At 40.4% G+C, this 14075-nt stretch overlaps 1 protein-coding gene across 3 annotated transcripts in view; it reads right to left on the reverse strand.

The window, feature by feature from the left end:
- KDSR (3-ketodihydrosphingosine reductase) overlaps nt 1-13091 on the reverse strand; it is a 27516-nt gene extending 14425 nt beyond the window's left edge. For all 3 annotated transcript variants that reach the window (XM_025194195.1, XM_025194196.1, XM_025194194.1), the window contains exons 1-5: nt 13053-13091; nt 8094-8183; nt 6641-6697; nt 1929-1994; nt 1174-1269 (exon numbers count right to left, since the gene is read on the reverse strand). In XM_025194195.1, coding sequence (XP_025049980.1) covers nt 1174-1269; nt 1929-1994; nt 6641-6697; nt 8094-8183; nt 13053-13076 — 333 coding nt within the window. In that variant the 5' untranslated portion in view covers nt 13077-13091. The remainder of the gene's footprint in view (nt 1-1173; nt 1270-1928; nt 1995-6640; nt 6698-8093; nt 8184-13052) is intronic.
- Between the last annotated feature and the right edge of the window lie 984 nt (nt 13092-14075).

A 14075-nucleotide genomic window follows, 5' to 3' on the forward strand; every position in this document is an offset into this window, starting at 1 on the left:
CCCCCCCCCAATATATATACAACTCCCAAATAAAACAGAAGTCCAACCTTTCCTCCACACAGAAAGGAAGACTGACAATAAGCTAAATATAGATTTCAAGTTCAAGTATTTGCCTATAGTAAACTGAAATGGTACCTTCTTGTACCTAAGTGAGATGGCAATCTATTCTGCTGCCTGTCTGGCACCATGGAAAGCTGTTACTGGTTTTACAGTGTGGAGAATTCAACTTGTGTTGACAGACTGTTAGATTTCTTGTTGATAATAACAGCATGGACCACATTTTGCACAATATACTTACAGCTTTAAGGCAAGAAGCCTGCTGATGAACCAGTTTAGGCACTTCAGGTTTTTATACTAAGTATTAATTAAAGTTAATGGAAAGACTCACATTGACTTAAATGAACCCAAATCCTACTCCTTAATATACTATAGTTTTAAGAAATACATTCTTAAAAGAACTTAATCCGAGTACTCTATTCTAGGTGCTTTTCACCTGTAAACAAGCACCCCTCAGCTGAAAGACAATGAATGCTTTGATCAATCGGATGAAACCAAATCTTGCCTATCAATGTTTTTCCATCTTCGCATGGAAACAGTCCCCGTGACTTAGGACGATCAGTCATTTCCTTGGCTAAGGACTTCTTGCCAGTATACAACTAACTTAGTGGTGCCCTTAGAGTCCAATCCACACACAACCATAAACTACAACTGATTAGCTGCCAAGAGAAAGTATCCTGCAAGATACCCAACAGATCAAAATGTGAAGTCAGGAAGACAGACTATCTAACACTTTTGTAGAGCTCTAAATAAAACCCAAACATGTATGACAAACAGAAAAGAGTATTATTTTACCAACTTAGCTGTATTTTATACCCAAAATACTTGACCATAAGCTACTAAAAATGTTTTATATTTCTCAGCTCTCCTGTAGTAGTTTTTCTTTTTTATTCAAAATATGGAAGATATCTTCTAGGAAATTTTTCAAGCCCATGACTGTCTTTTGTTTATAAGGCGCACGGTATTTTTTCAATTTATATATTGAGTTCACAGTAGAACTGACCTCATGAAAAAGGTTTTAAGAGAGTTTTCATGAAATACTAATACAATTTTAGCAAGTCTGCAAGGACTTCAGGATATTTATCCGATAGAAGTAAGGGAACACGGTAAACTTACTTCAAAACAATTCATTTCAAGATCTTCAAATTTTCCTGTAATTGATGTTCCAGCACAGTTAACAAGCATGTCAACTGGTCCCAATTTCTCCTGAGCCTAAGAAGGGAAAAACATTATCTGTATTAGGGCTGTTCAACTTCTAGGCAGACAGGGACCACAAGCCGCACAGGCCACAATTCTGGAGGCTTCATGAGGGATGTGTTGCAGACTGAGGGATGCTTTCCATGCAGGCAGCGCCAGGGCTCTCCCCTGCCATGTGGGCACCCTAGCCTTCTCACATGGTGCAAACAACATGGCTCCCTCCTCCCCTCCTGGCCACATGTCCACCCACAACGTTGGCAGCCCAGTACCTGTCTTTTTTGTACACAGTGCAAGGGCCAACTGTCTCCCCTGTCTCAAGCAGCAAATGCATCCCACCCTCTCCTGCTACACTGGCCCACCCCCAGGAACAGGAGCAGTAAGCAGAAGCTAAAGGAACCCAAAGAACCTGGTGGCCATAGCAGTAGCAAATCAGGAGCGGGAGCAGCAGTGGCAGCTGCGCTGGGAGCTTGCAGGGCACAAGCTAACTGTTTGGTGGCCACATACAGTCTGTGGGCCACCGGTTGGGCAACCCTGATCTATATTAATAGGTAAGAAAGTGTTTTTCCTATGATGTGGCAAGTCAAATGTTAATATTTACAAGAAACTATTTCTGCTACACACTTGTAGCATGAGAAAGAGCTTTCTGAACATAAATGAATTGATTACTTCCTTACTTGTTTTAGGACGTTCTCCACATGTCCGTAGTCTTTAGACACATCAACAGATATACAAAGCACAACCTAATGAAAAGAAGAGAGGCTGTAACATTCAGCAGAATAAGAATCAAGTCCAACTCTTTAGAAGATTTTAAAGAACAAATCTTTTCAGCAGATGAAGAAGGCACTTTCTGTGGTCTGCGTGTGCCTCACATGCTTCCAAATGCAAGATGAGGACAACACCCACCTTACTGGGTTACTGAGAGGCCAGGCTTATTCACGTATAAAGGCAGAACCTTACTTCGGAAATTTATGATTATACTACTATTACAAGTAAAAAAGTGTCTTAAATAACAAACACTATTTTACTTAATTCTATACTAGTGCCGTAGTTTCTCTATGCTATTCTTTTCAACAGATTGTTCTAACAATAGGACATTACTCATGTAAAAGTTTGGTACTATTTTTATAAAACAGGTTAAGTGCACTTCTTTATTGGGCTTCATTTGGAAAGCTGCAACTGACAGAATGGAAAACATTTCCATGAGTAACTAATGCTACAGTTGTGACATATTTAAGATATGAGGATCTCTTCACATAACAGATGCAGAAAGTAATTTCACAATATGGTTGACCTTTAATCTTTTGGAATCATGAAGCACATGGTTTCATATTGGGAATTCATAGAAATATGAACACTAATTTTAGGTCTAAAAGAAAGAAAACTTCTACAATGATTCTGAATCCGTAAAATGTATAGTAACCAATGGCTGAAGTTGAAGATTTACTCATTTTTTCCTGACACTGACAGGGTTTCCAGCAAATGACAATGACTAGTTGTTCCTGCATTCTTGTTAGCATTCCAATTGCTAATCTGTGGCTCTGGTCAAGTCACTTAAAGTACTCTCTCAAATGAAGTTTCAACATGAATTTTACTGCCATTATGATGCATAAAATACAAAGGAACTGTGGCAGGGAACTATTTGCCTATTTTTCCAGAAGCCTAGGTAGTAAGATTATCCGTAACTATTTGCCAAATTTTCCAGAAGCCTAGGTAGTAAGATTATCCGCCTATGGTAAGGTTGTAACATTTGTTTGCTGTATAAACAGAAGCCGATAGCCAATCCTGTTTGTCAGGTTAACTAGTCCTTCTCAGCAGGGTCCCACAAATTGCAGTGACACTAGATGGGCTTCTGAACATTTTATGGGGGAGACAGTAAGGATAACTGCCCAGAGATTCTCCCAAAGGCACTGTTACAGTTGGCACATGAACAAGATGGACAAGTAAAGGTGCAAAAGAGGCAATGCCTAATGCCTATGTTTTTACAAATGGGTCAGAGGAATGGATTGTTTGGTTACAAAACACTCACAACTAAGTGCCTTAAGTACATATCTTCATTTTTCAAATACTGAAACTCTCTCACAAGGCCTCAGATGATTAACTAGTTTGTTTATAAAACACTAACTGTACTAAATTTTATAAAAATAACTGCAAGATAAGCCAACTGCAGACTGAGAAGCTCCCACATTTGTAGGGTATTTAGGTAAGTGAGTTGCAAGACTATTCAAGCTTTGGATATTACCCACCCTGGCACAAACAGTGGGTCTTCATTCCGCAACAAGAAGCAATTGAGACCTACAGATATACAAACAAGTATATTTTATAATAAAAAAAATCTAGAAGTTGCAGTCCAAAATATCCTCTTGCTAACCCTCCAAAATCCAGCCTTATGGTATGATCATAGAAGACAAGCATGGACTACAACAGCAGGGGAAATAGAAAGGTTGAATATCCTTACAGGTTTACCTGTACAGATGCCAGGCTTAGCTTTGAACTTATGTTCTCTTCAGTTCTACTTTCTTGGAGTTGATTAATCAATTTTATTACATTTTAGAATTTGGCGGGGGGGAACCTACTATTAAAAGAAGAATATGTTGTCTTAGTTGAATATAGAGGGCAGATCAGTCAGGAGGTTTCAGTTGTTGCAACCCTAGAGCAACAGCAGACACTTCAGAGCAAGATTACTTATCTAAACAATTGGTTAGTTGCCTGCAACATGAGTCACTTTAGTCAGCAGCTGCCAAAGCTATTCTTTACCTCTGATAAGACAATCAGATAGTACATGCAGGTCTCTACTTCCATCGCTAAGAGTTCCTTTTTCCCTGGATCATTAATGTTACCTTCCAGAGAATATGGGTAATTCCTTTTATTAAGCAGGAGCCAGAAGAAATGACACCATAAATCCTCTAAACTGTCCCTTATAGTTCCCCTCAGCTTTCCTCTAAAAGAGGGTGAAATTGCATTTGTTCACTAATGAAGCTGCTTCTGCCTTAAAAGGTGCAATCTAACTCCAACTGAAGTAACTGGAAAAAGTCCCACATTGTGAGCTCTCTATAGATTTTATTCCCTTTAGCACACATTATCTGTTTAGGGCTCTGTACATTGAAAATAAATGAAAAAGTTGTGTTAATTATTCCAGGAAAAGCAAGGAAATGCCAGAATTCATTCTGCCCATTCAATCCTAATCAGTCCCCCTGCACTGTGATAGCTTTAGATGAGCAAATACTATTCTTTCCATGCAATCTTTGCTTCCCTGATTCTTGCCCCACCACCAATCAGTCACAGCTCTACTTTACATTCTGTTTCTTGCCAGGCCTCCTCCCTTTCTTACTATGCTAGCTTCCAATGAGTCCTAGTGTTCCCCATTAAACCAAGTCCCAAACTGCTGGTCTCAAGCTTCCTGTTCTTGCCAGATTCATCCCTTGTTTCCTTTACACTTAAATCATTCTTTCAATACACTGCTTAGCCCCCAGCCAAAGCAGCACTGAGTATAGGGGAGGTAAGCTATCTGCTCTTAGTTCTAGAGCCCAATCCCAGCACTGCCTGAGATAGCAATTAATGTCCTACTCAGTCCTGAGCTGCAGGATGCCTACTAAGGATGGTACAGTCAAAGATTTTAGCAGCAAAGTTCTAACAAGTCTCGGTAAGCATGTGCTACCTGCCTTGAAGAGAGGGAAAATAAGAGAGACCTATAAATTAGACTGGACTGAATTTTGATAGCTTTTCATGAGGACATCCCTGACACAGAGGCTTCACCCCAATCAAGTTTTGATCCAAAGAAAGGGGGCATTAGAACATCAAAGAAAAAATTGCCAGAATTTTGACACACAACAAAACCACGGGAAAATATATTGTGCCTTAATTCAAAATTCTTCTGAGGAATGAATGCCAAAAAGTTATGAGATTATGACAAAGTTATAAATGGGAAAAAGTTATTGGAAATGGTACTGGGCAACCTTAATATCAGATGGTAGCATCAATCCCACCTCTATTTGTGAGCTTTACTGCTTCTTTTCTACTCAATACCCAGCTTGTCAACTAATTCGCTTGTGGACAGAAGCAGTGCTTTACAGCTAGCATAGATGCCAGTAAATGAGGATTTACCGTCATAAAAAAAAAATCCTGCCAGTCATTAATAGCAATTCTAGGCACAAGCGAGGGGAAGTAACCAACTCCACCACACCGATTCTTCTGCTATTTTTCATTCATTGTTACAATAAAAAGGAAAAAGAATGGAAATAATTTTTAGAATTCTCTATTCGGAAGAGTTCTGTGCATTTTGAACACAGTAATTTTATTTGGTTTACACTGAAAAAGGCAGGAAGCTCTAAAAACACTTCTGAAGCCCCAAGACTGAGTAAAGGGGTGTAGGTTGTAGCTGTGTTGGGTCTAAGGACATAGGCAGACAAGGTTCTTTGGGTGAATCTGATATCTTTTATTAGACCAACTACATAGTTGGAAAACAATATTCAGGCAAGCTTTCGGGTTCAAAAACCCTTCGTCAAGCTAAGGAAGCTTCAGCAGTTGGTGTGTGCTCTTCCTGGATGGAATGAAAAGTAAAAAAGCCAGACCCTGGGCTGGTATGCATATAAGACAGGCAGTCAGTGAAAATGGAGATTGAGGAGTCAATGGGTAAGAGATAGGCTGGGTGGGGGGGAGAGAAGGGGGAAGAATAGTGGAGAAGTACCTGGGAAGTCAGCTGTCAGGCAGGTTAAAGCTTGCTTAAATATTGTTCTCCAACTATTTAGTTGGTCTAATTAAAGATATCAGATTTACCCAAAGAACCCTGTCTGCCTAAGACTGAGTAAAAGCATTTAAGCTTAAATACATTCCTATTGAACAGAACACTAAAGGAAGTGTTTAGAGGTTCAACCTGTACCATTGCTTCAGATGCTTAATTTAAACATCTGCTTCAGTGATTTGCTGAACAGGAATGGACTTAACTATGTACTCACAGCCTGTACTGAATCAGTGCATGGAAAAGAACATTAAGTTATTTCTATTCCCAAATCGATGATTCCGCTAATGATTTAATTTTAAAACAATTTAAAGAATGGATTTGCAAAAGAAAAAGATACTAGCTCTTCCTGTACTTAAGTGTCAAGATCCAGAATCAGGGTTCTATATTTATCATAAGCCATAATAATACATGACTCACTCAGAACATGTTTACACCAAAAAAACCCTTCCATTTGTGGAACGTAGAGCTCTGTATAGTTAAAATGATAACAAAGATGCGAAAAGCCTGAACTTGCATCTAGCCGGGTAAAGTGTCTTTCAAATTTGTAAAATTAATATTTCATGACCCAAAGAGTTTTCCTTTTAAAAGTGTAATTATATATAGGACAGACACTAACATTTGAGTAGCTAGTGGTAGCAACAATCTTACCTGTTTGTCATTTACAGAGTATTTTTCTATTTCTTTCTTTGTCTGCAACAGCTTGTTCTGAAATTAATACCATAGTTCAAGCATTATTCTTTCATATTATAACAACATTTAAAAAGCTTCAGGAAGCTGAGGATAGCTATTTTAGTTTTGTAAAAAGTCTGTCTTTAAACTGGCTATATCTTGTTAGTGTATTGACATGGACAAAATTATAAATCAAAACAGTTAGCTTCATTAAGCTCTCAGAAGTCACAACATTAGATTTTTACACTCTCTAGAGGCTTAATGCCAGCATTCAAGCCCTTACTATGCTGTTAGGACTAAGAACAAACATGTCAATTAATATTTTATTCAGTAACAGACAGGAAGACTTTAGGGAGCTAATGCGGATTTGTATAATATTGTTTATATACTATTCTCTAAATTATTCTGCTGAACACTTGCAGTAATTGTACACACTCAGCTTGCCCCCAAATTGGGGCAGTTTTTCTGGTTTTTAAATTTTATTTACTTTATGCAACTATCTTAGCACTGTAAGAATTAGCAAACTGTATTCAAGACTGTAAAAGGGACTTTTTCAATTATATACAGATTACCAGGCACAACTGTTGGTTGAAAAATGCCATTTGCCTCCTCGAGAAATTTGTTTACACTTCCACAATAAGTGAATATTTTGGTTAAAAATCTGCCAAATGGAACTGAAAAAAAAATACAGTGGGAAAAGCTGGGTAGTTGTAACCAAAATTAAAAACTTTCTGAAAGATTTTTTGCATTAAAGTGTTTTGATGAAAAATTTCGCTAGCTTCAACAAGCAAAAAACCCAACAAAACAAAAAACTAACCATAATTCTCATATTTTCTTATAATGGAGTGATGATTAAAAGGCCTGACAGCATTCTCAGAATTCTAGGTTCTTATGTTTTAAATCTAAGCTGTATTAAGTGTACAAGGCAGCACAGAACAAATGACACTGTTTGTTCTATATCGATATATATTCTATATTGTATGAGGCAATAAAGAAACTGAAGATCCTATCTTTTGGACTCTGCTATTAACCCTGCAAGCAGATGATTAATAAAGTAAATGCCATTCTCAAGGCTGTACCAGGGCCATCTCTGATGAATAAGAGCAATGTACATTCCATAAGACATAAAGGCAACAAAACCTTTTCAATGGGGGAAAAGAAAGAAAGAAAGACATCACCCACTAAGAAAAGATGTCACTCTTAAAAGCAACAGCTGAAACAAGAAAGGTGTGTGCATGTGGGGAGGTAGTCAACATTTTTAAGATACTAAACCAGATTGCTTGGACAAAGAAATAGTAATGGATTTTAGCGAGTGTTTGCCAGAAACACAATATGACTAATTACTGTCTTTAAAAAAAAAAAAAAAATCATAGTTGTACTTTAATGGCTTCAGGACACTTTTTTTTTTTTTTAGTAAACTTGTATAACATACCTCATTTCTTGCAATGAGAGTTATAAATGCACCCTGCTTATAGCATTCAATAGCAACACATTTTCCAATTCCACTGGAACCCCCAGTTACCTAAAAACAAGCAACAAAAACAAAACAAAAAAAAACAAACCACACGTCAAGCAGCAGTTTCAGTCATTCATTATTCTCATCCCTCAAATCCTGAAAACCAAAGTTTTCAGAATGATACTTCATGCAATAATGAAAATAAAAATGCACAGCAGAATTCAGTATGAGAAATATTTTTAGCTCATATTGTATTATATAGTCAATAACTTCACAAGTTGTACAAATACATAATGCACAATATTTATTATTGCAACCTTGACAAAATCTTAACATATTTATGATCTTTAGTCGTTTCCAAAAAAGCCACTTCCTTCCAGAATGATATTCTTGCTTGTCCCTTATATACCTGCATATGCATTTGGTCAAACTCACTTGTGCCACGACTGAACTACATACATTGATATAAAAGAAGTTTCCGTGTGAAGACAACAGTACATAGGAAATCTTGGTACAAAATAGAAGCTGCCTTTCTATATCATAATGCCTGTAATTCAAAATACCTTTTTAATACTGAATTGAACTGGCAGATTGATAACCGACTACGTGCCTTTGGCAGTCAAGCATTCTCTCCTTCCCAGCTTTCTAATCAGTTTTTTCAGGGTATCCTTTGAATGATTCCTTCTTCCTCCAAGCTGTCTGATTAGGTGCTCCAGCAATCTGGCCTTGGTCATGTCTCCTCTATCCCTGAATTCTATATAATCTCATAGGTAAATACAAATTCAACCAACACCTCTCTACCTGCCTCAGACCTTTCTCCTTCTGTCTAAACTGAAAACTTTTGCTTGTCTGATATCTCAGAGAAGCCAAGTCCACAGGTCAAGAATCAACATAACTAACATCTTTAATCATTCCTCATTTGTCTTTTTTAAATCATTGGAGACACCACCACCAGCTTGTGCAAAACCAGACATTTTTTTTTTGCAGGGCTACCCCTTGGAAAGATTAGGTTTTATTCACAAGTCAGGGGTATGCAGAGCCACAGCAAACAGCTGTGTGGGACCACTGATGTGCTCCAGCTCTTGCTGCAGCTTATTTCAATGGGCAGCACTCCTCTGATCAGCTATGCAGGACTGTTGATGAATGCCATCTCTGCAGAGAAGCATTATTATTATATTGAACCTGTTCACCATTATGACTGGATATCAAGCTTTTGGTGACATGGGTCTGGTCAGTCCTCTGGGAATCTCTCACTGTATCATTCTGCACCCCACCCCTAACTGCCACTGGTCTGTAGATAGAGGTCTACTCCCAACTTACAAGAAAGAAAAAAAAAAGAGAAAAATCAATAAGCTTCCTTGTACTGCTTTTTACTTAAAGCTGTTTTACCAAGTCAGCTGCATCCTCATTCCTTATTAGCCACAGCACCTCATTCTGCACCCCTAGCTCCTAGGAGCCAAAAAGCATGGGTCCAAACTCACCCATCCCTCCTGATGTTCACCTTTCAGCCCTTTGATGTTACCACCACAGAACTTCACAACTGTAAACCAGTTCACAACCAGTGACATTTTGAAGCAGTTCAATTGTTGTGTCTGCACCCTCAGAACAATGCTGCAAAGTTACCCCAGCATTTAATTTTGACATCTCTCTGCACTGCTCCACTACACCCTCTTCTTGCTTGCATCCAACAAGCTACCCACCTTTACTTCCAAGGCATTTCACAACCTCAGCCATGTCTCTTAGTATCAAAAAGACCCTCCTGCTGATCAGCCCATGATACCAGCCTCCTTTACCTGCATGTTCGTTTAAAAAAACAAAACAAAAACAAAAAACCCCCAAACAACTCAAAAACCCTGTGCTTTTTCCCCATGATCACCTTAAGATTAGGAGGACCTTCCTGTAAGTAGTCTGAAAAATCTTCCTCATAGGGACATATTGTTCAAATCTCCTTGAAACCAAGGGCTTAAAAAACAAACAAACAACCCAAGCAAACAAAGTCCAACTGACAGTGGTTAGGTTGCTGGTGTGCAAATCACTAGACCAACAGAATCTCTAGCCAACAAAATCTCTTTGTTTCTTTGCACTCCTTGTCTATATCTACCTCTTGTCATAGTAATTTTTAAACTATATAACAGGCTGAATTAAGCAGCTATAATTCTTAGAAGAAACCAAGATATACATTTTTTAAGTTCTTAGTATTTCTGGTCACTCAGAATAAAAAGAAAAAATGAATTTAAAAGTGTCTGAACTCAGTAGAACTTTTTGTCCTCATCATAAGCTGTAAAATGTGTCACAACTTCAGCTTTTTCAGTTTTCCTAAGCTTTTGTCAAAATGGTTAGACCCCCCATTTCTTCTATTACCTTTTTTTTGTTTGTTTAAACAGAATTGTGAAAGAGAACTTTGAGGTTCATTAACAGGAAAGCTGCTTCCATCCAACTTCTCTCTCAGACTTAAAAATTAAACAATTAGCTCTAATGTAGTGCTTTCCATCTTGGGATCCTAAAAGCACTAAATATCTTCAGTATTACAAAAAGGAAAAAAAGGATGTGTAGAGCTAATTAGCAGAAGGTCCAGGATAGAAACACACTGCTTTGGCGATCAAAGGACCTACTCTAGGTCCTACTGCTTGCTCTACCTACCATTGCTTTGGCAATCAACGGACCTACTGCTCTACCTGATGGCTTGTACTGCCACCTCACCTGCTTCTATCACCATGTAAAATTCCTTGATTTTACAGAGAGGCTTTCCCTGTATCCCAGGCATAGAAACAAAAGGGAATTCAGAGTCAGAACTGCAGAGTTCTGTTCCAACTGTATGCGGAGCTAGGAATTCTTTTTTTTTTCTTTTGCACAGCAAGAGAGGTGATCACCAACGTTCAAATGACAAAATCCAGACTGGTGAACCAGAAGAATTTCAGAAACATTTTAGTGCAAGTCCAAGTGCATTTTTGGCAAACCTGTCAAAGACAGCAGCAATTTTCATTGTGGCCCAGTTTGTGACTGATGCCTGCAGTCATACTGTCCATTCTTTCATCTTCCAGAGATATCAGATATCTGCAACTGATACTGTTCAACCACTATTTCTAGAGTAGCTTGCTACATGAAGTTCTTTCACAGCCTGGCAATCAGGTGTTTGTCTGGTAGATGACCATGATCCCAGAATTCTTGGCAACATACCTCACGATTAAATTAAAAAGCTTTAAGAGCTTTACCCCACTCCCAAAATGGTTACTGAGATATGCCTCATATCTCCAGAGAGTTCTGGGGAGTCTTGCGCATTGGTAAATTGAGGCTGGCCACGGCTTAGATGAATGCATGAATTCTGTGTCTGCATATTTTGGGTGGGTCAATGTAACAGAGTGGGAAACCAGTGAATGAGTGATGATTAATATTCCAGCTAAGATTCTCTCAGCATGGCATTAGGCTGTACACCCAGTTATATGCTCCTGGTCCAGAACTGTGCATAGTTTTCAGCAGCTGAGAATATCAGTTCCAGAGTAGTTCTAAGAAGTGTAGGTACATTAACACCTAACTTGTGCCTTTCAGTTTTCAAATAAAGTTAGTCCTTATTTTTATCTTTGTGCATGCCTTTTTCAAATGAATGTTTAAGTTAAAGTTTCTATCAAAGTTTATACCCGGGGGGCACCTGGTGGCTGCCTATAAGGGGTGTACATCAGGATCTGGGGGAACGCCTGTTCACCAGAGTGTCCCAAGGGATGACAAGGTCAAACAGTCACAAACTCCTCCAAGATTGTTTCAGGCTGGATATAAGGAAGAACTGCTTTACTGTCCGAGCCCCCAGGGCCTGGAACAGACTGCCTCCAGACGTGGTGCAAACACCTACTCTGGACTCCTTTAAGAGATATTTGGATGTTTATCTTGCTGGGATCCTTTGACGCCAGCTGACTTCCTGCCCCTGGGGCAGGGAGCTGGACTCGATCTTCCAAGGTCCTTTCCAGCCTCACCGTCTATGAACCCAAGATCACTGGACAGACCTCATTTCAGAGCTTCTGACCACAAGATGTGCCAGTGAACAGTTCCTTGGCAACCTTATGGTTGAGGTAAGAGGCTGTTGCACCTAACTTTTGGAGGCACCAAGGTGGAGCTTTGTGTACTGAAGTTGTTTCACCTTATTCCAAATGGCAGCAAGATTTGCCTTGGGGAGCGATGTTGTAAGCGTAAATGAACATGTATAATAAGGTGTCCAGTATACAATTATTATAGGATCCAAAGGATCTACATTAGCAAAGGAACTAGTAATGAATCCTGGAATTATATGTAGTTACTAAGGTATTACTGAAATGTGCTTGGATGATCTGTTTGTTCAACTGGACACAGTATCTGTGGTTGCTTAACAAGGTAGCAGCTCCATAGTACTATGGCACTTGACAAATTTTGGTGCCTTGAGCAGCAGACATATCTGTCAAGTACAATATAGGGCAGTGGTTCTCATCCTTTTTAGACTTCAGACTCCAGCTGCCAGCTCTTACTTTTCACTTGATGTTTGACTACAGAAAAATGATACAGCAATTTTTCTGTTGCAAAGTGCTCAGAAAGATAACAGATCAGAACATTTTTAACACTATGCATCCCTACATGAAGTCTCTGGATTTACCTTATGTATAATCATGTTTGCACACCTAAATGTACAAACATTGTCACGTGGCAATTTTGGGTGGCTCCTGGTGCTCTTAAAACCTGGACTGTTCACACATGAATGCTTGCAATTAGTTTTAAGCATTTGTTAGGCAGCTTAAAGTTATGCCGCTGTAGGGCAGGATTATTTGTCCCACCCAATACATATTACAAAGCTGTGGGCACTCTAAGCTACACCTTAGTGTAACCATTCCCCACCCTCCTCCCCTGCTGGCCCAGATTTGGCCCACTGCTGCCCCCTGCTCTCCCCAAATCCCGGCTCACTGCCTCCCTGCTTACTTGTGGCTGCCCATGATCTGTCATGGGGGAGCAGGCAGGGAAGGGTTAACCTGCCTGCTTGGCTGTCACTTCACTGCCACTCCCTGGGCCAGGCTCATCCCAGGAGAGCACCAGCTCAGCAGCAGGGGCCAGGCAGGCCTGCTCCCCTGGGACAGAGAGTGCAGGCAGTCACAACTAAGCAAGAGAGAGGGGAAATTGGGGGGGGGGGGGGGCACAGACACACACCAGGGGAGCCATGGGGAGAAACCTGAAATGAGCAGGGCAGAGATCTTACCTTTCATTCCTCCCGGCCCCTGCTAACCTGAACGTGCAACTACTCCAAACTCAAGCTAGCACTGACACTGATCAACTTGTGTGCAGCTCACACCATAACATGTAGCAGGGCCCTAAGGGTGCCAACACTGTGTGGCACCCTGGGCCATCCTTGAAAGGCTCTGAAGGCGTGCCAGGGAGCAGCAGCACCCAGCTGAGGGACTGATACTACTGCTGTGGCTTTCAGAGTCTACTGGAAGGCTGCCTCAGAGCAATGACTAATGGCAAGAACCTGGTCAGTTCTGAAACCCTGTCCTGACGCAGGGCGGCCTTTACAGGGACACCAGTCAGGGTTCAGTACTGTCAGGGGTCTGAAAAGGAGAGGCACCAGGCAAGAGCTGTGGGCCCCTTTGGCTGCTTGCCACCTTCAAGAGGGGCAGAAGCATCACAGAGGCAATGGGGCTCTTCCCTAGGGAACACCCTGCAGTGGGGCAGCCACAGCAGGAGCCTGGTACCAAGGAGCATTGTTACCAGAGCTTCTTTTGTTCCTAGGAGCCATAAGATCCCCAGTCCTCACCCCTGGACAAGACGGAGGACACAGAAGTGACAGGTCCCTTTGCTGCTGGAAGACCTGTTCCTACACCTCCTGCCCCTCAGCTTTCCCTCTTGGGATACCCTTGCCCCCCACCCTGAGCAAATGGAACACTCTGCATGCCCACCTCACGACAGCATGACCCCCCACAAATGGAAAACTCCACATGCCCCCGCCCC

This window comes from Alligator sinensis, unplaced genomic scaffold, assembly GCF_000455745.1.
Source record: "Alligator sinensis unplaced genomic scaffold, ASM45574v1 scaffold491_1, whole genome shotgun sequence".
Lineage (NCBI taxonomy): Eukaryota > Metazoa > Chordata > Crocodylia > Alligatoridae > Alligator > Alligator sinensis.